Source organism: Nestor notabilis, unplaced genomic scaffold (assembly GCF_000696875.1).
Source record: "Nestor notabilis isolate BGI_N333 unplaced genomic scaffold, ASM69687v1 scaffold2244, whole genome shotgun sequence".
In the NCBI taxonomy this organism is placed as follows: Eukaryota; Metazoa; Chordata; class Aves; order Psittaciformes; family Psittacidae; genus Nestor; species Nestor notabilis.
In genome coordinates this window covers 2,468-26,918 of record NW_009924039.1, presented here as the reverse complement: position 1 = coordinate 26,918, position 24,451 = coordinate 2,468, and the positions used below count along the sequence as shown (strand labels likewise).

The 24,451-nt window shown below is 36.5% G+C and overlaps 1 protein-coding gene across 1 annotated transcript; it reads left to right on the top strand.

The window, feature by feature from the left end:
• Positions 1–1,863: 1,863 nt before the first annotated feature.
• PLCL2 (phospholipase C-like 2) lies at positions 1,864–23,282 on the top strand (the record flags this gene model as incomplete). The annotated part of the gene is made up of 3 exons (XM_010012437.1): positions 1,864–4,346; positions 7,742–7,945; positions 23,207–23,282. Coding segments are annotated over exons 1-3 (2,716 nt in total), but the record flags the coding sequence as incomplete, so codon positions are not given.
• Positions 23,283–24,451: the final 1,169 nt, after the last annotated feature.

The following is a 24,451-nucleotide window of genomic DNA, read 5'->3' as shown; positions in this document are numbered from 1 at the left end:
GAAATCTGGAGCATTATGGAGTTTCAGCAAGCTTCCTTCTAAGCCTTAAGATGCTGGACAGGAATGTAATTGCTAATTTCTGTGGGGCCGTCCCTTACCACTTTTTCAGGTTACGAGATGTAGGTAAGTAGCCAGACAGGAAGCTAGGCTTAAAATAGAAAACCAGTCTTGCTAAACAAAAATCACATTTTTAATCTATTATTTTCTTAAAATTAAGGAAAATGGTTTTTATTTAAGAGCAATCCTTATGCCCAAACTACGTGTAATGAAATTTCCAAGAGTCAACTCTGTGGTATCTATTGCAGGTGTTTGATCTGGAGTTAGAAATAGAACAGTCCTCTGAAGAGTTACTCACTTTTACTGGTCTCTTGAGAACTAGAGCAAAGCAAATTCTGCTGTCATTAAAGGTGCAAGAATCGTATGGTTGATTAATTTTCTCAAAGACAGAAGAGCAACTATTCAGTGTGCTTACTTTACTAATAGCTGTTTTAGGTGAAACCCTTTTTGGATGCTTATAAATCAATATGCAAAACCAGAATTCTGCATTTTTATTTTAATGAAATTGAACATACAGCACATATACCCTGAACTGGAAATGCATTCTGTAGTGGATAGTTTCTATTTGAACATCTGTTCAGCATAGTGTTTGGGAAAAGTTTTCTTTCCTCTCCTTTTTGCTATATAAGCAATTCTGGTTCACACTGGAACATAGTTCAGATGGAAAACTATTAGAGGGAAATACAGCATTCTGTTTGTATAAAAAGTTTGGGGTTTTTTTGAGCTGTGTTGGAATGTAAGGACACTTCTAAATAGGTTATTTCGTGGAAGTATTATTTCAGACTAAAATTTAGTTTATCAAGACACATGATGTTCTTATTAAAAACAAAACCCTCATCTTTTCAATCACAGAAAATATAGATAATGAAAGCATGCAGGTTTCTTAAACTCACTTTTTTCTCAAGAAATTGATTGTACTTAAAGTCATCTGTTATGGATTTATTTGCACTTGTTTGAATTAATACCAACAGCAGAGGTAGCTAAATTGCATTATCTCCTCTCTCACCTTTTCATATGGTTTATATATATCCCGTTTTCTACCCCCACTTTCTCTAGTAAATTAAGACCTCTGGGTTATTTCATTGTTTTTAAGAGCAAAGGTGAATCACTTCTGGTCCCCTTGTAACCAGGTCTTGCATTTTCCCTTCAAGTTCTTCCTAATGATACCCAGTGATTTCTGATGATATGCTCTGGGCCGTCTGTGGGAAGAACGTGGATGGGTGCAATTGAAGAGGGAACTATGCATAATTGCAGTTAACATCTTGTATGCTTAGATTAGAACCATGTCCTATGGATTTTATGTGGTTAATTGTGTGTTTATGTTTCTCTGGTGTTCATAAGGACACTGTCAGCATGGTGTTAAAGTATTATATTCTGTGCTGACAATCAGCAAGTATTTGTAAGACTGTACAAGGACTCAGAGGAGAGCTTACTTCCTACTGCTTTGGTTTTAGGACCCGTTATTTCTGTAAGTAGGTTATTATTGATAAAGTGCATTTATACAGCATTATTGTTTCATTAGCATTCAAAAGTTGCTTTGTTTACTTTTGTGTTCATAAAAATAGTAAAAAACAAACCCCAACCCTGGAAGATTACTTATACAGGCAAGAACAATTACTAAGCCATTATCAGTATTTTCATTTGTGATGATTCCATTAAGAATTTCCGTCTTACTGGTCATCACACAGATCTAGACCTTTTTGAACTACTTTATGAACTTTCAGCTTGAAGTTGAAACCTATTTCAATGTTGAGCAAAATCATACTGATACTTGTTTTCTTTTTCTCCCCCCTGTTTTCCAGGATGGTACGAAACAAAAGCGGGAACGGAAGAAGACTGTGTCATTTAGCAGTATGCCAACTGAGAAGAAGATCAGCAGTGCAAGTGACTGTATAAACGCAATGGTTGAAGGCTCTGAGCTCAAAAAGATTCGATCCAACTCTAGGGTGTATCACCGATATTTTCTTTTAGATGCAGATATGCAGTCTCTACGCTGGGAACCTTCAAAAAAGGATTCTGAAAAAGCAAAGATTGATATTAAATCAATCAAAGAAGTAAGAACAGGAAAAAATACAGATATTTTTCGCAGCAATGGGATATATGACCAGATATCAGAAGACTGTGCATTTTCAATTATATATGGAGAAAACTATGAGTCACTAGATCTTGTTGCTAATTCAGCAGACATTGCAAATATTTGGGTTACTGGCTTAAGATACCTGATTTCTTACGGAAAACATACTCTAGATATGATAGAAAGTACTCAAGATAATATGCGGACTTCATGGCTTTCACAAATGTTCAGTGAATCAGATGTAGATAATTTGGGACATATACCCCTGTGTAATGCTGTACAGTTTATAAAAGACTTAAATCCTGGTTTAAAAACTAATAAAATTGAACTGAAATTCAAGGAGTTACATAGATCCAAGGAGAAAACTGGTACTGAAGTAACAAAAGAAGAGTTTATTGAAGTTTTTCATGAGCTTTGTACCAGACCTGAAATCTATTTCCTGTTGGTTCAGTTTTCAAGCAATAAAGAATTCCTAGATACCAAGGACCTCATGATGTTTTTAGAAGCAGAACAGGGTATGGCACACGTTACGGAAGAAATAAGCCTGGAAATTATTCACAAATACGAGCCAGCCAAAGAGGGGCAGGAAAAGGGTTGTCTTTCTATAGATGGGTTTACGAATTACCTTACTTCACCAGACTGCCACATATTTGATCCCGAACATAAAAAAGTTTGTCAAGATATGAAACAGCCTTTATCTCATTATTTTATAAATTCATCTCATAATACATACTTGATAGAGGATCAGTTTCGAGGGCCTTCTGACATCACAGGCTACATTCGTGCTCTTAAAATGGGTTGTCGCAGTGTTGAACTGGATGTATGGGACGGCCCGGATAACGAGCCTGTGATTTACACAGGGCATACAATGACATCACAGATTGTCTTCCGTAGCGTGATTGACATTATTAACAAGTATGCATTTTTTGCTTCAGAATACCCTCTTATTTTGTGTTTAGAAAATCATTGTTCCATTAAACAGCAGAAAGTGATGGTACAACACATGAAGAAAATTTTGGGGGACAAACTACATACGCAGTCTCCAAACATTGAGGAGTCTTACCTTCCATCACCAGAATCACTTAAAGGGAAAATACTGATTAAAGCAAAGAAGCTTTCCTCCAATTTTTCTGGACTAGAGGGAGATGTTACAGATGAAGATGAAGGAGCAGAAATGTCACAGAGAGTGGGGAAAGAAGGGGTGGAACAGCAGAACTCAATGACAGGGAAACGGTTTCAGCTCTGCAAAGAACTCTCGGAGTTGGTAAGCATATGTAAGTCAGTTCAGTTCAAAGAGTTTCAAGTTTCATTTCAGCTCCAGAAGTACTGGGAAGTGTGCTCCTTTAATGAAGTGCTTGCTAGCAAGTACGCCAATGAAAACCCGGGAGACTTTGTCAATTATAACAAACGTTTTCTTGCGAGGGTTTTCCCCAGTCCTATGAGGATTGACTCCAGTAATATGAATCCCCAGGACTTCTGGAAATGTGGTTGTCAGATAGTAGCAATGAACTTCCAAACGCCTGGCTTAATGATGGATCTTAACATTGGTTGGTTTCGACAGAACGGAAACTGTGGCTACGTCCTTCGTCCCGCTATTATGAGAGAAGAAGTGTCCTTCTTCAGTGCGAATACAAAAGACACCGTGCCTGGAGTTTCGCCTCAGCTGCTTCATATTAAAATCATTAGTGGGCAAAACTTTCCTAAACCCAAAGGATCAGGTGCCAAAGGTGATGTTGTGGATCCTTATGTCTATGTTGAAATACATGGAATCCCTGCAGACTGTGCAGAGCAAAGGACTAAAACTATGCATCAGAATGGAGATAATCCAATTTTTGATGAAAGCTTTGAATTTCAAATAAATTTACCGGAACTAGCTATGGTGCGTTTTGTTGTGCTGGATGATGATTACATTGGGGATGAGTTTATTGGGCAATACACTATTCCCTTTGAGTGTCTACAGACTGGTTATCGGCACGTTCCTCTACAGTCTTTAACTGGTGAAAATTTAGCACATGCATCCTTGTTTGTGCACGTGGCCATTACTAATCGAAGAGGTGGTGGGAAACCTCATAAGCGGGGCCTCTCTGTGAGGAAAGGCAAGAAATCAAGGGAATATGCTTCCATGAGAACATTATGGATTAAAACAATAGATGAAGTGTTCAAGAATGCTCTCCAACCTATTCGGGATGCCACGGATTTGAGAGAGAATATGCAGGTACAGTTTTTACAATGTATTTATTGGTTCTTATGTGTATTTTTGTATTATGATGCCTATGGAATATATGTTTTTGAGAGTCTTGCTGTGTTTTATCAGTTACATTATTTGAGTCTAATGCTGAACAGCTTTAAAGACGGATTATATCAGGGAAGCCTTTTAGGTGATACTGTCTATTGAGGTAACCTGGAATGCATATGCATGTTTTGTTGAATGTGAACTGGAAACATGACGCCAGTGTTAGAATTCAGACTTGTTGACTTGTCTTGTCTCTTTGAAGGAATGTTAGATACACACTAGAGGAAAGTATAGCAATATTTTGGTTTTAGAAAATTAAGTTAAATAGAAATGGAGGAGGAAAATACAGCTGATAGAAAAAGGAGACTTTATGCATCATTAGAAAACTTACTGTATGTGAAAGTATATTTAGCATAGTTTCACCGAGGTTTTGTTTTTTTCTCATTCCCAAAGAGAAGGCAGTACTTCTGAAACATGTTTGCTTTCCATGATTCTTCCTAGCAAGAATATGTTAAAAAAGCGTGGAATTAGTGCTAAGGTATTAGAAGGTATCTGCTAGAAGAAATTACCTTACCTTAAAGGTCACATAAAGTAAACACATGGAATTTCAGGAAAAAGTACAGGCTGAGGTGCTTGTTTTTGTGGAAGTCAAGAGATCTCACCTGAAAAATACATTGTTTGGAGATTCCGTTAAAGGATCCAGGTGAAGATACCCTTTTAGACATAGATTAAACTGAGTTGTAAAGTTGTATTTTATTCAGTAAAGCTTTTAACTGCCTATAAAATTCTGATGGAATGCTAGCAGTGATCAATTAAATTAAGCATAGTCATTTCAAACGAAGTGACCTATTAAATCCTCTTATGTAATGTTAAGGGGAAACTGATTGAAGGAAATGTCTGAGACCTGATTCTGGCGCATCAGTGTAGATAATTTTTCTTCGTGAATAGTCTTACATTAAAGAGATTTTAATAGTAATACAGTTTTAAAACTAATTTTTCTTCATATGAAAGAAGAAATTAGTACAGTATTATGAAGCTCTCCTGTTCACATGGTGTATAAAATTGCTGCACTAGAAGATTGTTAAGAAAATACGGGGGTGATATTTTGACTCATAAATGTTTCATATTATGGGCAACATATAAAGTGAACTTTACCTGCAGTAAACCTATTGAAGGCTAGAATTCTATCATGTAAAGGATACTGTATATTAAGGTTGCTTTCAAGGAAGACCTGAACCTAAGATTTGAGGAAACGTTGAAAACATACATTTTTTTGCAGCTGCTTTAAACTCTTTACTGTGGATGCTGCAGTATTTTCCAGAAATGATATAATTGAAACCAGGCTCAGTGTGGTTTCTTTGAACATGGGATATTAAAAGGTATTTTATGTATTTTATTCTGTCAGTTTGAAAGTTGTGCTAGCAACTAAATTCATTACCATCTCTCCAAATGCTATTAAGAAGATATTTTAGGTACATGAGGGAATAATAGTTTTGCATAGCTTTACTGACAGATTATGTAATGTGCACAGTTTAAACTTTGCAAAACTAAGGTTTTACAACTAATAAAAGTAAATAAATCACTCAAAATAAGTATCAACTTATGCCAGGGAATGTGAGATTTGTTTGATTTCTGTATTACTGAGATTTGGTGTTACAAATTGTTAAGATTTTTATGATACAGAAATAATGTGCCCACGAGCCAGCTTATAAAGAGCAAAGTGGTTTGTGTTTTTTGTGGTTGTTTTTTTGTTTGTTTGTTTTTAATACAAGGTGAAAGAAGAGAAAAAAAAAAGTGCAGCTGTGAGTCTAATGATTTCTCTAAATATGTATAGAAATAGCGAGCCTTCTTTCTTCCTTGTTAGGTACTACATTACTGTGACAAAAGCTAATGTCATAACTTGTTATTACATATTAATCACTGACAAATGTGTAACATGAGTGATTAAACTGGCTGTGATGTCGCATGTTTAAGTTGCTTGACAGTATGAGGGATAGTCTCTGGATATAGAGTTGGAAGTCCAAAGGCAAAGAGTTACAGCTATAGTTCTGTCCTGCCTGCAATTAATTGATATATATGTTCCCTGGGTCCTCCTGTCTGTAAAACTGATGTTTATAGTGGCTTATCCGTGATGTTTATCTCAAACAAAATCTGTTTGAATGGGATTACCAATGTCTGTCTTTTCAACTATGTAATTATTGTGTCGTTAAGGTGTAGTCCAGTTAATAACAGTAGTTTCTGTTTCCTGGACATTTACTAGATGCTACTAAACATTTACTTGAAGGGCATTGTAAGTGACTGTAGTAGATGTAATCTAGTATTCACATAATTTTACATGATTATGCTATATATACATATTTTGAAGTCTTCTTTGGGTGTTCTGTCTCATAAAGAGACAGCAAAATATTTCATGTTTGATTCCTGTTTGCATTAAGTTTGGCATTATGTCTCTCTAAGAAACTTGTCCACAAATGAGTCATACCATGCCAGCAAGGCGGAAGATGGTTTTGATTAAGATGAAAATCTGGGTCAGATGCCCTGCTTGGTTAACACATGAGAGAAAGGAGCACTGAGCACATTTGCAACTTTAATATGCCATGTTTTTGTTTTTGTTTCCTACAGGAACACAAACTCCAGACCTGCCATAGATCACCAGCTCCCACTTGGTACAAAAATCCTAAATTCATTAGTGCTGAGAATATGCCCATCATGGAATTTCAGTGGCTACTTAGAGTCACATTGTATTTCTAATACTGGAAATTTTCTTAAAGTTTAAATGTGTAGCTTTGTAATACCCTATTGGATTTAAAATACAACTATAATAAATTTTAGGGAAAGGTACAAATTGGTATTTATATTACAGTGCCTTAAATATTCACTTAAGTGTGATTCTGTGATAGGAATGACATCGGTAGTGGAGTGCTGGGTTTGTGAATCACACCAAATGGGAGCCAGCAGATCCACAGCACGTCTGGACTATAGTTCAGGTATGTTTAAAGTTACAAATGTGCTGAATTCCTCCTTCCATGTCAATTTTGCTGATTTGGGATGTTCAGCACCTAATGTCTGTTTCCCTTGGTGGCATTTTAAAAAATACTATGAAATATATTTTAGAATTTTTAAAAATACATAACCAAACATTTATTTGCGTGGTTAATTTTAGTACCCGTGACAAGTATTGAATTGTTTGAATTTTTAAAATTTTTGGTAAAATGTATCTAGTATGGTTGCTTTGGAAAATTACCAGCTGTTAGGGACAAACTGTTCTAATTCCACATTGTAGATCAACTATAACAGTGAAGTATTTTATCCTGAAAGAATGAGACTTTAAAATTCATGTTTAACTGTAAAGGAAACTCTTTCTTTCCTTTTTGCAGAACGCAGTAGTTTCATTCAAAGAATTATGTGGCCTCTCTCCTGTAGCAAATCTTATGCAGTGCATTTTGGCAGTGTCTATGCGCTTGGTTGGGCCTGATAATACACCCTTGGTAGTACTGAATCTCAATGATCAGTATCCAACTATGGAGCTCCAAGGGATTGTTCCAGAGGTCTTGAAAAAGATTGTAACAGCATATGACATGGTGAGTAGTCCTTTGTGGTCATTTTATATGCTATTTGAAAGACTTTCTTTTTGTAATATACAGTGCCATGCCTGTTTTGAAAGGTCATTTTAACCTGTGACTTCCTGTTTCGTGCTGCATTTAATGTGCTTGAAAATGATTCCCATGAATGTACAGCAGCTGATAGTGTTTTCTTATTGAGTAAAACATAGAGATTAATAGATGGCACGCAAATTCATGTTTGTACACTTCGGAAGGCAGAGTGGTTATAATCAAGAGGATTTAAAATGAAGAGGATGTATTAATTTACCTGTTTTGCAGTAACTTGAAACTTTTTGCATATTTATAAACCTCTTACATTAGTTTGCTACTTTACATTTTCCAGTTTGTGGACCTTGATTTCTTTTGGCTTTGACTCCACACAGAGTAGAAAAACATCAGGAACTGCTTTAAGGAATTGTATTTTTATACTTGAAGTGTTAATTCTGTACATGCTTTTTCATTTTCCTTTGCTATATCTTTCTATGCTAGATCTCATTTACTTAGGCATTTTCACATCTGTAAGCAGCTGTAATGTTAACTTCAGCCCTTATACTCCAGGAAATACGTAAATTGTGTCTTTAGAGACTGGAAATCAAACATTGTGCAAGAAGGAAGAAGTGGTACACAGGGAAATACTGATTTACGTCTGCCGTTCATTAATTTAAAGCATAGAAAAAGAATCCGGACAAGTGTCCTCCTTATTTCCACTGAAGTAATCTGGCACAAAGTAATTGAGCCCTTATTTATTTAATAATTTCTTTAATTTGATATATCATCGGACAGTAACTAAATGTTTCTAAGATAATTTTGTCTGCTAAAATTAGAAACCTCTCCTGGCAGTATCAAGGCACTGTTTTAAAAACAATGCTATTTAAAGAAAGAAAATGAAGGAAAAGAAACCAGTAGCCGGGTTTCATATATATCTTTGAAACTGCTTTCTAAAGAAAAAGTAGCTTTAGAATAATGCTCTAGCAAGGTCTGAAAAGGACTCATTGGTAAATAGCAATTTAGGTAGAGTTTATATAGTTTGGTGATGAGGTAAATACAACAGTATTTGATTGGAATGGTGGTACAGTTATGAGGAGACAGTGAAAAAAATCCTTCTTAGTTGTAGCTTATAAGATATCACTGTAGATGATAACAAGCTTGATTGTTGGCAGTACACCTGTAACACCTACGTAATGAAATTCAGTCCTGCTGTTGGAGATGTCTCTACCTGCAGTTTGTTCTGATGTGGATGTGGTGTTGCTGCTTCTAAGCTTCTAAGCTATTCCAGATACTTAAAATCTTTCTGTAAGTGAGGCTTAATATTTCTGTTTGAATGTCACGTAAACAGAGGTGACTCATGACTCCAGAAATCTTTCCTATCCGAGTTTGGTTTGTCAATTTGTCTCTCACATACATTTCCCCCCCTCCCCGCATCCTGTAGTCTGCACATGATTTGAATATTTGTGTACTTTAGAAATGTGTATTTTCATATGTCATAATAATAGAATATTTGTTTAGTGGCATGTTCAAATAATTTTTCCATCTCCTCTTCCCTAAAGGATAAAGACTCACTCTCAGACTAAGAATATGATGGTGTTTCTAGATATAAGTAATATTGAAGATAAGTAAAAATTAAGATTATTTTCATCAAATAAAACTTAAAAATTGATGAGACGCATTTCGGTTTGTGAAACTTTGGTCTTGCCAATACTCTGTCCAGGCTGACAAAAGGTTTTAAGGTAATTAACATCTGTAGGGTATAATGGAAAATGAAGTCAGCCATGGGAGCAATACTGATAGCTCTTGGTTATGGAAGCACATCATGAAACAATAGGAGACATCCATCCACATCATCCTTTTCTCAGTGAGAGGAGTTGTGAAGCTCTTGATATATTAATATTTGCTATAGTGGCAGATGTTTAAAGTCTGATACTTTCGTAGCTAGTGTTCTTTTTATGTGTTTTTGGTGTAAATTAATAAAGTGAGCTCTCAAAATGACACATTTTATCTCAGTGGTTGGTTTTGGCTTGGGGATTTTTTTGACATGATTAATTAACAGGTGGGTGTAAAATGCAGCTTAATAAGGAGAATCCTTATCCAGAATTAAGAAAGGGTGGATGTCAAAATAATAATAACCTGCTTGTCTTATTTTCTGCTGGCTTAGGCCTCAATATAGGTCAAAATTATGTTCTTCTAGTGTGTCAAGTGCTGCAAGTATGAAATCAAGTTGATAACAGAGTTTGTGTTAAATGTTTAGTCTATAAACCTTGGTTAATACCACAGGCTGTCATTATCTTCCGTGCATTCTCAGTGTGGCACATCATAATAATAGTCTCAAAGTACTGCTGTTTCGGGATCACGATATTTTTGGCTAATGAAGGGATTCTTATTTGTCAGAAATACTCTTCATAAAATGATAATAAACAGACAACAATATTTTTATTTTTAATTACTCAGAGTTTGTTTTTGTTGGGAGTGCTTACAGGTCTCGATGTTGCTCTGTAAAGTGAGAAGGGATGTAAGACCTTTACAATGGGACAATCAGTCCACACTCAAATAATTACAAAAGACTGGAATACTGCAGGGGCACATGGAAAGGTGAAAATACCTTCAATGCAGCACAGGTAGATGTATCTTTTAAAGGAACAATGAGGCAAATAATATCTTAATTAGCTTATCACTAGGCACTTGGGGTTTTCATGTAAACAAACAGCACATAATCCTTTCTTAAATTGTCAGCAGTCAGTACTACATTAATGAAGGAGCTTGTAAGTGATAAAGTCTAGTAGTATTCAGAAGTTAGAATACTGCATTTTTAAATCTGATGAGTAATTTGTCACCAGCATTATTAGAACCAGAAGTTTACCCAGGAAATAAAAAGATCTTTTGCTTTTATCCATGCTATAGGAGCTGGAGTATCTTTTCAGAATAACGAGAAACAAATATAACTGAGAACTTTTTTGAGAAGTTTAAATTATGTATTTTTCTCTAGCTTCTCCATACTCCTGAGTATTTCTCCCTTAACATCTTTTCACTGTTTAACAATGTTTTATTTTTCCCTCTTGTTCATGAACTTCAGCTTCCTTTATGTGGTACTTCAGCATGCACTCTGTTGGTGTCATCACACCCATCACTGATCAGTGCTGCAGACTGAAGCTTGGAGTTAAGGCAAGTGCCTCTTCCACACCATTGCATGTTTTTTTTAAAATGTCTTGTAACCTTTAAGATAAACAGTAAGTAAACCTTAAAAAGTTATGCTATAGCAAGAGAAAAAGAATAATTATCTTTACCTAAGTCTGCAGCATTATTCAGTGATGAGTATAATAGCACTGCAAAGATATGCTAGAGGATCATACAAATGAAGCCAGAGGATCATACAAATGTGCCCTTAGTGAAGGATGAAGTCTCCCATTGATGAAGATAAAGTTTTCTGAACTTTGTAATCAGACATTTCCTTCTAAGAGGAAACCTAACCCAGAAAATGTAGAGAACTGTACCTGTGTGAAAGAAGATAAAGTAGTGCTGCTATAATACTTAGGATTAAATGTTATTAAAGCCTAATTAGATAATGCTGCTAGATCCATTTTTGCACAGGGTTTGGTGGGGATAGGCTAAAGAACAGGTCTGTGTTTATTGATGGTGTAGGTTGTGAAATTATGAAAATGAACAAAGCTAGTAAACCAGAAGACACTATATAATTAGTGCTTAGTAGCTCTACCGTAAGTTTAATTCCAGTTACCTTATTGTTGGCTCATTTCAGCTACTGACTCAATACAGCAGATTGCATATGCATCACATGGAAGTTAATTTCATGTGAAGGAATTGCAAATTTGGCTGATGACATAAAATGAGTATAATAGTCTGTATTTTGAACTTGAACATATCTATCCTGTTGGGAAAGAGTTTGGCATTATACCTTGAAGAGCCATTGACCAGACTGGTACTAGTGGAGCTTATTAAAAGACTACCTAAAAAGGACTGGTTGTCATAGTTACAGTAAAACGTTAACAGTCCTTGTATAATTCCAATATTGCTCAGACCCCTAAATATTCTTTACCTTTAAAACTCAACTTGGTAGGTGTAATGAATCGTGTGGGGCACTTCTGTCTCGAGCACGTTCTGAAGAAAGTAATATATTCATTGCCTCTTTCACAGGGCCTAAAAAAGAATGATTAGAAGATCTGTTTTGAGTTATGCTTACCTCATAAAATCTGTACTAGTTATCTTGTTGTTGCTGTAGGTCCTTGGTTGTGGTTAATTTGCAAACGCAGTAAGAAGCATTTCATTCTGCTGTGGTTATGGAATTGTATCTTGAGAACAAGTAGATGCATCTCAGCTTATTAGTGTGCCAGAGTTACTTAGCTGAAAAGTCTTTGTTCCACACATTACTCTTTGAGGTTGCAAATTTCTGGGGTAACCAGAAATACTAGATTAAGTGCTGGTAATTACCATTTTATCTCCTAAACCGCAGTGAGGCACTGGAATGGGTTGCCCAAGGAAGTTGTGAATGCTCCAACCCTGGAGGCGTTTAAGGCCAGGTTGGACAGAGCCTTGGGCGACATAGTTTAGTGTGTGGTGTCCCTGCTCATGGCAGGGGGGTTGGAACTAGATGATCTTAAGGTCCTTTCCAACCCAAACCATTCTTTGATTCTGATTCTGTGAATAGGTTTACTTGAACTTTCTTCTTGAACTTTCTTTTGATCTAAATACGCAATTTCTGATTGTGACAGAGAAGGCTGTGTTCAAGATGGTCACCAATCTCCTGTAGTCGAACTCAGTCTTTGGATCTCATATGTTTTTAAATCATGTGATGCCATGTGACCACTATCTGCTTTCTGCACATGAAGAAAATCCACATTTTTCCATCTCTGCCTTTTCTGAGGAATACATGACTGGCACAGACTGTGATAGCTGTGTTCTGTTTCTGGGTTGGTTCAGAATGTTGTTTTTGAGCTCAGGTCTCTGTAGCCCAGCTCCATGGGTGTTCTATGTTACTATTTAACTCTTAGCATCATCTGGCTTATCAAGCAAAGAACTTAAGCTTTGCACAGAAGATTGAAAGGCTTTGATACTGAAGAGCCTAAATACATAAAAATAAGGAACCTTGTTAAAACAGAAAGGTAAGAGAAGTATTCAAAAGAACAGACGTCATAGGCACCCTAAAGATACCACACACAGAACTTGAAGTAAGTATGTTCCACTTATCAAAAAGGAGGAGGTGCTGTTCAAAAGAAGAAGGTGTCTTCCCAAAAACTGAAGTCAAGTGAAAATGAGAAAGATAGGGTAGGTATTTAATTCTACCATGGTTAAGTAAAAAATACAAGAAAGCTGACAGTGGAGAATTTCAGGAATGACCACGGACTGAAAAATAACAGTAACTTCTTTTCTGAAAATAAAGAAACAAAATAAAGAATATGTTTGATCACTAGTTGATCAAAGTTTAAAAGAAGGCCCCAGGAAAAGAAATAAAGCCACAGTACTAAGTTAGTTTTGCATCCATTTACCTGTAGGAGATTAAGGTTTCATATGAAATGCTTCTTTATGAAGAACACATGGGAGGATTCATCTCCAACTGAAATGCTGCCAGAAGATACTACACAAGAAAGGCGAAATGACAGAAAAGATTACCAGAAAGAGGTAATAGTCATTCAAGGATTCTGAAAGATCTCAAGAATTTATATAGCCAAACTGCTAATTGTTGTGTGTATCCTCTCACTTAAAACTGACTATCAAAGTTGTTAGTGTGGTGCCAGTGTTTTAAGAGGTTTCCAGGGAAGATCATGAAATTACAGAACAGACAGGCTGACATCTGTACTGTGAAAATGGATAGAAACTATTTTGAAGAGGAAAATTAGAGGAAATGTGGAGAATCGTGTTGGGGAAGAGTCAATTCAGCTTTTATAAAGTGAAGGGCTCATTAATCTCTTGAACTTCTTTGAAGTCAAAAAGCATGTAGACATGGAAGTTTAGCCTGGTTGGATTTTCTGAAAGCATTTGACAAAGTCTCTTCTCAAATGCTCATGTTGAAATGAAGTTACTGTTAAATTTTTCACCCTTTAAAATTCTTAGCTCTTTTCTGATAGCTGTAGTAAATGATGAACTTAACCTGATGTTCCAACAGAAAAAGAACTGTTAAAAGACAATTGCTTGTGTTTATTTTTGCATTAGGATGTTTTTGCTGTGAGTTAGAGATAGTAAGTATAGCTCCAACAACTTTGATCTAGCTTAAATAGGTAACTACTCTTGAAGATGTATGACTTAATGGAGCCCCCAGGTTTGCCAAGATCATGAAGGCGAGAGGTGTGTGGGTATTAAAGTTTAAAGAGTTTTCTTGGTCTTAGTGGTGGATTGTTACAATGTGTGTTAAAACAGGAAGTTTCAGAGTTGGCAATATGAATGCAGTATTTAAATACCAATAGCACACACTGTTTCCAGTATTGCCTCTGGCTTTGTACAGTATGTTTACCTTAATTATCAAGTCTCTGCGGAGTTAGAACTGTCTTTAGGTAATAAATGGATACAGTTCAGTGGTGAAGAGATCTAAGGGAAAACATACATCATTCATTGCAATTTAATATTGGAAATAGCCCAGGTAATGGTTTTTGCTATGTTTAACAAGTTATAATAATTGTAGATCCTGAGGTTTTAGGTTAATACACATAGTTACTGACTGTGTAGTTGTTAGTCTGTCACAAAAACTGATGGGAAACAAAGTATTGATGGAAAATAAAGTTAATAGCTTGGGCAGTTTCTTCAAAAAGAGTTACATTGCTTATTATCAGTTTTTATTTTCCTGTTTTATAGAAGGGCAGTAATTCTAAACTGAAGGTTGCAATTATGCTTCCAAAACCAGAGCTGCAGATGAGAACCTCAGCTTATGTTGGGCTTTTCAGTCCACAAGGGCAGAAACAAGCATCTAATTTTGGATATTCAGACTCCAGTGCCAAATATTGTAAAGTATGAGCTGTTTTACATTGATTGCAAAGCTCTGCTAATGACAGCTTGATGCTCTGGGAAGTCAAGATTTCTTCTTTTTTTTTGGGTTGGTTTTTTTTTTTTTTTTTTTTTAGGAGTATGAACAGTGAAGCTTTTTGTATCCTCTTTACTAATCCCATTATGGCTAATGGCTGACTCACAGTATTCGTAAGAGCATAAAATAATACGACTACTTAGAAAGAGGAGTTCATCTAGCTTACTGCCCTGTTTCTGATGTAGTTCAGTGGAATGTTTATGAAAGAGCATAAAAATAGGTCAGATGATTAGCAACTTCTCTTAAATGAACTCCATATTTTCAGTAGTAGTTTTCTTTCTTTCTCAATAAATTCTTAATCTTCTGTTTGTCTTTTTGACTCCCATCAAAAAAAATTGTAGCTTTTGGAACTGTTTCTGATGGGTTTAGTTTCAAAAATAACACTACCTATTAATTTTTTCACAAGGATGATAAATTCATGCTTCTTTTTACAGATATGTTTTCCTTTTAAATAAACGCCCTTCGTCATTGTCCACTTTTTACATAGTGTTTCCATCCTATCAGCTTTAGTTTAAAAATGCTGAAAGTAATTTTGCTGTAACAGCAAGAGTGTCAGGAAAGCAATGAGAAATGACTGTTGGGTTAAAAGAGTTTAGTGTCATGGTGTGCATAGTTTAGAAGAGAGCTGCTGATTATTTTATTTACTCTGTCTTCAACCTAGCCTTTCTCAAATACTTTACTCATGAGGAATTAAGAAAGAATGCAAGACTTTAATGTAGAGCTTGTGGACTGTTTGTTCCTTTTGGTAAATTTTCTTGAACTTTGGGAAATCTAATTCATTTTGGGATACTACAGAATTAAGAACAGATGATGTCCTTTTTTTTTCTCGGGTCTACAATAATTAGTTTTGGTAAGTGGATATTGTCTCTTATACTACTGCACAGCAGTATGGCATAATCTCAGCCTACTTCTTACTGAAGACAAAAACCCGTGTCCATGTATGTGTTTCCTAGAACATAAAACATCTCAAAAAGAGGTGAGAGAGAAAAGGAAGGCTGGAAAAGTGAAACTGTGCATCTATTCCTGTGTTTTTCTGACTTAGGTACAGCATTATGTTTATATCATAATATGCCAGTGAGTTCAGGAAGCATAATGGAAATTTCCTCTGCATTTGTCTCACTAGAGGCCAGTGTTTTAAAGTCTAAAGGGAAACATAATACTTAACCGTATCATAATACACAGTGCATGTTATATTTGAGGGAGGTGATCTTTCCCTGCTCTTCATCACTGGTGAGGCCATACCCGGAGTACTTTGTCCAGTTTTGGGCTCCCCAGTACAAGACAGACGTGGGCATACAAAACAGAATCTGAATGTGATAAAGGCCATGAAGGTAATGAAGACCACGAATGTGAGGAAGGAATTGGGAGTTTCTCTCCTGTAAGAAAAGGCTAAGAGAGCTGGGACTTCAGCTTGGAGAAGAAAAGGCTCAGCGGGATCTCATCAATGCATACAGATGCCTGAAGGGAGGGTGTAAAGGACAGAGCCAGGCTCTTTTCAGTGGTGCCTGGTGACGGGAGAAGAGGCACAAAATGAAACCCAGCAGGCTCTGTCTGAACATTAGGAAGCACTTTTTGACTGTGAGGGTGACTGAGCACGGCAGCAGGTTGGTCAGAGAGGTTATGGAATCTCCACCCTTGGAGATAGCCAAAAGCCATCTGACATGGCCCTGGGCAGCTTGCCCTAGGTGACTGCTTGAGCAGGGGGAGTTGGACCAGATGACCTCCAGAGGTCCCTTCCAACATCAGTGACTTTCTGCTTTGGTGCTAAATTTCTATTCTTGCATAGCTGGAGAAATAATTTCTAATTTGGACAATGTTTGTTAAAAACCTTGTTGCTTTGAAACAAATTTATGTGAGGAGTCTTCTGTGTGTACAGAAATAGCAATTAGCAGTTTTGTTTTCTTACCTTGCCACTTTGGACTATACTTGAATAGTAGAAAGGTCAGTTATTCTTCATTATGGAGCAGCTTTGTATTGTCTGGGTAAAAACACACCTGAATTTTATCTATAATGAAGTTATTATTGATTGTTGTCTTGAGCTAGAAAGCTCAGTTCTAAAAACTTCTTCTAACTGGAGATACCCGCTTTACTAAAATCCTTATTTACACGGAATCATTGAGGTTGGAATGTACTTCTGAAGATCATCTAGTCCATCCCCCTTGCTCAAAGCAGGATTAGCTAGAGCAGGTTGCCCATGACTGCATCCAGTTGGCTGCTGAGTATCATCAAGGATGGAAACTCCACAACCTCTGTGGATAACCTTTTCCAGTGTTTGACCCACCAAGATTCCCCCTGAGCTTTCTCTGTTCCAGGATGGGCAGTCCCAGCTCTCTCAACCTCTTCTCATATGAAAGATGCTCCAGTCCCTTAACTCTCTTTGTGGCCCTGTACTGGACAGTAAGTCCATATTTTTCTTGTACTGAAAGCCCCCAACTGGACTGTGCACTCCAGAGGTGGCCTCACCAATGCCAGCTAGAGGGGAAGGATGTTTGGGATGCCCCGTGTTTGGTTTCCTTTTTTATGAAGTGCTGTTTGGTGCCATTTGTGCTATCCTGGACTTCATAAAATGTCTGGAAAATGGAAATTACATTTTTATTGCTACTGTTAAGAGCACTGGTTTGGCCACTGAATACTAAACTGTTTTCAGAAATGGTGTAGTTTGTGGTATTTCTAATACGCTGAGATTTGAGATGAAAGGAGGATGTGAGCAGCATTTTGTGGAGAAACCCATTTTAATAAAGATTTGGTTTATACCTGCTGTAAGGATGGTTTCATTTTTACTGTTGGAACGTAGGTCTAACAGTATTGGCAACACATTCACAGATTTGAAATGTAAATGTGTAGTGTGCTTTACTTGCTAAAAATAGAGTTCATCCTTGGTGTTGCAACTCCATCAGTGAAGGTATTTTCTCTCGCTGAGTTTCATCAGCCAGACACAGTTTATCACTGGCTGGGTTTCCCATTTTAAAGTGCAGCTGATGTCTCTCTTGGTGTGCTACCAGCCAGTTCCACATGTAGAGGATTTAATAAATCCTCTGGTTTGATTATTTTTTTTTTTAACTATTTATTTCCTAATTCTGTATTCTGTGTTAAATGAAAATACGTAGGGTTGAGTTCAAGCTACATCTTTTCCCTAAGTTGCAGGCATAAACAGGATTTTCTGTCTTCTACCAAAAGACCTATTTTCATGAGCCTAGTAGAAATAGATCTTCACTTCTTCAAATTCAGCTGAAATTGGATGAATGGTCTCAAATACATGTATCTGTACATATGTTGGAGCACTTACATACCTGGTAGACATAGACAGTGTTAGTTCATAGCATTTGCCTCTTTTCTAAAACAACAAAAGTGACTTAACAAAGATTTGCAACATAAAAAAATCAGCCTAAAGGATAGTCTGAACATGTATATTCTTTTTAAAATTGTGTAGCTGTCTCTCTTAATGAGTGAGTTCTGTTTTGCTGAGAAAGAGGATAGATACAGTTTTTTAATTATATGACTTTTTAACTTGGTTTGAGAATACACAGTCACATAAATGGTGGATGGTACTGTTAGCAACAGAGTGCCATCAGTTTGAAGTAAGAATTGTTTTGATTTCTAACCATAGTCACCATGCTTTTTAAGGCAGGGACGGTAAATAATAACAGAGGTCTCTAATCCTCACTGAGAACTCAGGCTGTCGTTTACTGTTTATTTCTAAACCCTCTTAAGAATATCATCTTAAATAGTTTTTTTACATCTTGCTTGACATTTGTCCTGTTAGAATTACTGTCAGCTTTTCTGGTAACTAGGTAAAATGGTTACATGATTTGACAAATAGTGTTTGATGAATAGATCAAACTGTCAGCCTGGCCTCTGCAAAAATGCGATGACTTCAAGGCTCATGAAGCATAGCATTCTGCATTTCCTGCTTCCCAGTCACCAAAAAGAGATAAAAAAGACCAGTATGTAGTGAGTACCAGAGCAGTTCTCTGGTCATACTGAAATTGGAGGGGAGGGGGGAATTGAAGGGAGAGTTGAAGCTACTTCAGCAAGTGTTATACATTCTGATTTTAAAATAATTTGTTGGATATTTTGGATCTTTACTTCCAGAATAGGAATTAGTATTGTAAAACACTTACTAGAAAGTATAACTACTAAACTTTGTATGGTATCCATTCTTAGAATGGGCATGGGTAATGGCCATTATATTAACATTTTTAATGTTCAGCTGGTAACTGCTTGTTCCCTATTAAGTTTATTTGCATTTATCTTTCCAGTTTTGACACTGAGAATAATCTCAAATGTGACTGTAGTTCACAAATATCTGCTTATTGATTGGCTTGTTCAATACAGACTAGTCTAATTATAATAGACTGTTTTCTCCTCAATTTCCAGAACTAGCTTGTCTTGAGAATTTCATTTCTCATTCTGCTGTGTATTGGTTTTCACGCTGAAGCTCCTACTCACTCATAATTTTCTACTTCTATTTTATACCAAGCACACACATACATACAAGTGTCATTTGGATCAGGCTAATTTCCTCTTTGAGTACAGCCATTTATACTTATTTGTTCCATATGCTGTGTCTACCAAGTGTCTTTCAGTGTCTGTTAATATATACATGAATGTTTTCATGATGTTATAATTTTGGCTTGAACAACAGAATGAACTTATATCAAACACGCCATAAAGGATCATGTAACAAATTGCTGAATCCATACCAAAAGGTGACTGCATAGTGAAAAGCAGTAAAGGAATGAAATTATAATGAACTAATACTATTACTTTATCAGTCAAACATAACTAAAAGGTGACACCTACTCTTGCACACAGCATACTTGTCTGTTATTTCCTAAGTGAAGGACATAAACAAAAGTGGGATGTAGCACAATACTGATTTAATGGTAGTGGCAGTCAGCTCAACCAGTTTTGCTTAGTGGTGCTGCTAATCTTAAATACAGCATTGTATGTATTTTAGAGGCCAAAGATAAAGAAAGTAATTGTTACTGGCCTTGGTAATATAAAAATTGATGTTAGCATAATTTCTGTCACATGAAATGCATTGGCATTTTCCTTCAAAAGTTGCAAAGAGGATGTTGCTTTCAATCTGAGAGTACTTAGGCGAAGCAACTTCCCATACCAAAAAATCTGCACATTATTTTAGGTTCTTCTTAAATGTTAGCCTTGCCATAATAAAAGAGCATTAGTACAGCAGTTAGTTGACTTTCCTTTCATTTGCAGAACTAGTACAGCTTTCTTGCTATGTCAGTACAGCAAACAAACAAAGAAGCCATGATGTAAGCATATTTACTCATCTTTTGAATTCTCTTATTACTGAAAATCAGTGCAGTGTCTCAGAGTAAGTTTTCTAATCTATGGAGCCTTGTTCTCTGCTATTTCTAAATGTGCATATAAAATGTATTGTATGAAGGAAACAGAAAAATGTTCTGTGTGTGGAATAGGACCTGAGATGTCTTAGAAATTACATCATTTACAAATGGTGGTAGTTGCAGTTTTCTTACAGTTCCTTCAGAATATATACCTTGGAAAGGCAACACAATTGGTCTCTCTCTTTTATGAACTCTGGTCAAGAGGGTTCTCAAGTGAAAGGATTCTTATTTAACATAGAATCCCACTGTAGTCCTTGCTGTTTTTTATTAGCATCCTGACAGAACAAGAACCATACATGCTCAGTGTTTCATTTTCAAGGTGATTTTCAACACAGCAAAACTCAGTGGAAGATGCTTTACGGATTCCTTTCAGCTAGTTAGCAAAGTAACATCAATTATTGAACGTGTATTTACAATTGAATTCAGCTGTGTTTGTGCTTCTCTTCATTTAAGTGCATTACATGTGTTACATGACACACATAATGGAACAGGTAAAATCCTTGCCTTTCAAGCATATTTATGGTGGCTCCATTTTAATTTCTGAATACTGTTTTAAAGACCAAATAGTAATGAAACATACTGAAATGCAGCTTTTTCCTTGACAAATCAGGAATAGTCGGTTTGCAGTGCTGCAGCAGAAGCAGTAGAAGCCTATCATCTGGGTGAAATACAGTATTCCTTTATTTAAGTATGTTTCTCTTTAAAATAGTTGTCTTCAATTTATTAGACCTAATTAGAAAGCAGCATAAATTCTATTTATAGGCAGTTTTTGCTTGAGTGAACATTGGTATTTATATTCAGAAAACAATCCAGTTAAAAATGCGTAGTTAAAAGTATTTCACTTGCAGCTTAACAGCCTGATTAAGTTATTTTCTCCTCATTTATTGTAATTTGCCTTTTTCTTTTTTTAATGGACATAATATAAATCAGGATAAATATATACTTTGAAATGAAATACAGATTGATCAGGATGTGAAGATTAAATCAAACTATCCAGTATAATGACCTCCACATATTTTGAAGTTCCTTGTTCACATGTTGTTTATATGTAGCATAAATTAAAAATTTTGGGGTTTGCATAATTTTCTTTATAACTTTTAATTGAAAAAATAAAACCAGAACTAGATTATTTTTTAATGCTTTGTCATTTACTTAAACCAGATTTTTGTGTAGCTGAAAATAATAGAAGTCTGTAGAGTACTTGACATCTGTGCAGGTGTTCTGCCTGCTCACTTGCTTGCACACTTGTCATGATCAAAAATATGAGGCTTACTTGCCTGCTTCTCCAAAGTGATTTATGCCTCACCTAGAGCAGTGTTCAGAAAAACAGCTTGATGTCACTCAACTGGAGAAGCCTCCTTTTAGTAAGTGTGAGGAAGGACAACCATACTCATGCCATCTTAAAGTAATACTTCTCTGAGGAAAAATTTTGGAGAGGTTTGGGGTTTTTTCCCCTCTTAAAATGGCATGTTCCTGCTCATAGCAGCAATTGTGGTCTCCTAAGGAAAAGAAATTTCCACATGAACACCCACATAAGTAACATGTTAAACTTCAGTAATTGTTTTAGTGGCAAGAAAACTGTCTGCTTGAGTGGATGCCAGAGATGTCCGTGCGTAAGGTGTTGTCGTGGTTCAAGCCCAGCCGGCAACTTGGAACCACGCAGCCGCTCGCTCACTCCCCCCCTTTTCCTTCCTCCCCCCGCTCCCGGAGGGATGGGGAGGAGAATCGGAGGAATGTAACTCCCACGAGTTGAGATAACAGCTCTCCAGTAACTAAGGTATAATACAAACCACTGCTGCTACCAATAATAATGATAAGAGGAATAACAAGGGAAAAGGACACAACCGCTCACCACCCGCTGACCGATACCCAGCCCGACCCGAGCAGCGATCTGGGCCTTCTGGGTAACTCCCCCCAGTTTCTATACTGGGCATGACGTGCTGTGGTATGGAATCCCCCTTTGGCCAGTTTGGGTCAGGTGTCCTGCCTCTGCTTCCTCCCGGCTTCCCCTCCTCCCTGGCAGAGCATGAGACTGAGAAAGTCCTTGGTCAGAGTAAACATTACTGAGCAACAACTAAAAACATCGGTGTTATCAGCATTGTTCCCAGACTGAAAGTCAAAAACACAGCACTGCACCAGCTACTAAGAAGGAGAAAAAATGACTGCTGTAGCTGAACCCAGGACATGGGGGAAGCAAAGTTATTACTTCTCAGTCCATACCCTTGGCTGAAAAATCTGCACAGTTCCATGTTAGTTGGTGTGCTTTCATCTGAGCTTCCATGAAAGGCTTTTTCTTTAGAAAGATCAGGTAAAGGAATATTTTATTTTCCTTATTCTCCAGTACCAGTCTCTAGTGAATTTTTTTCCCCTCATGAGTGTTGTCTCATACATATGTACAGATCAAGCCACAAAAAAGTGAAATGTATAGGAACAAATCTGGAAAAGCAATGGGATTATCCCATTGGGTGGTGAGTGGTCATCATCTGGTATGTCAGAGTAAGTGAGGAAGAGGAAACCTGCATCCAGGTTATCCCACCCAAGCCACCAAAAGTGTATAACCTGGTAAATGGTTGTATAATTTCCGCTTGCTTTTACAGGCAATGAACTGTGGAGCAGACATTTTACTTAAGTGTTCACAGATCCCGGCCCAAAGCCATCATATTTTTTATGTCTTTATGATATGTTTAGAGCACTTCTCTGCCTGGTCGCGACCAGCAAAATGAATGTATTAATTATGTTAACGACAAATATTAGATTATTGATTTGAGTTCAGATTTAAGCATCTTTTGCAGATTAAAATTTTTCAGTAAAAGTTGAATTTCTGTATATTTTTACTTCTTTTCTCTACAGATGATTCAGACCATCAGGACTCTAGTTGAAAATACAGATAGCTTATATGAGAAGATAGTACAGTGTCAGAAAGCAGGTAAGTACAAGCTATTTTTAAAAAATATTATGAAGAACTTACTGCATTTTTATTTCCAAAACCTTTAATGCAGTTTGATTATTCAACTGTAGCAAAAACCAAACCAAACCATAACACCAAAAAAACCTCACCAACCGAAAAAGGAGGTTATTGTGATTTAGGCACATAGTATGAGAGTGAAAAGGACATTTCAAATCAAAGATCCATAGGATTACAGCTTGACTTTGGAAATTGTGGGCATTTTATATATGGACAGCAGCCTATTGATATAGACATTTCCACAAAGGAAACATAGGATTACAGGAAAGAAGGAGAATGATCTTCCTTCACAATCAGTTTCTAACCATTTACTCCTGTCTCCTCTTTTACTGTGTGAGAACTGTACCTCTTTTGTCATGGTAGCCTCATGTCTTCAGGAGCCTTGGTGAAGTTCCTTGCCTTCTGATAGTTACATGACAGTAGTTGAGGTGTTTTGTCCTCGCATTTCCCTAGATCTATTGGGTGGATACCCTCTGATTCTGCTGATTTGTTACTGTTTTATCTATTCAGAGTAAAACTGGTTTTGTAGACAGTTACATCTGCCAGGCGTTTTAAACCATGTGGATGCAGAAAGTAATTTTTAAACTTCATTACGATGTATTGGTCCCACAGGTTCTCTGAAAGTTTTTCTGATATGAATTTGAAACAGATTGTATAGTTAGTTCGTAATCCCTTCACAATTTGCCCTTTTTTCGCCTGATACAGTTTCACACATGGACACAACTGGATTTTGAAGGTTTCCTTTTAATTTTAATAGCATATCTGACCTTGCTGTTTCATCGTGTTTGTTTTCTCTTGGTCTTAAGTACAATATTATAAATTTGCTCTTAAACAATATTATTAATTTGCTCAGAGTACTGATGCATTACATGTTACACCAGAAACAGGAAGTCTGCCAGAGAGTAAAAGTATCTATAACCATGTCTTGCATGACTCAATCAGGACAGGAGCTTTTTATGTACAAATACATTTTTACCTATCTGATACTCAGCTGATACTCAGCAGCTATCTGATATTCAGCAGCTCCCATCATCTTCCATGATTTTCTTCCATTCTTTGATCTGCTTCTCTGCTCACCTGTAAATTTCAGCCTCTTTTCTTCATTCTCTTTTCCTGAAAAGAAAAAAAAT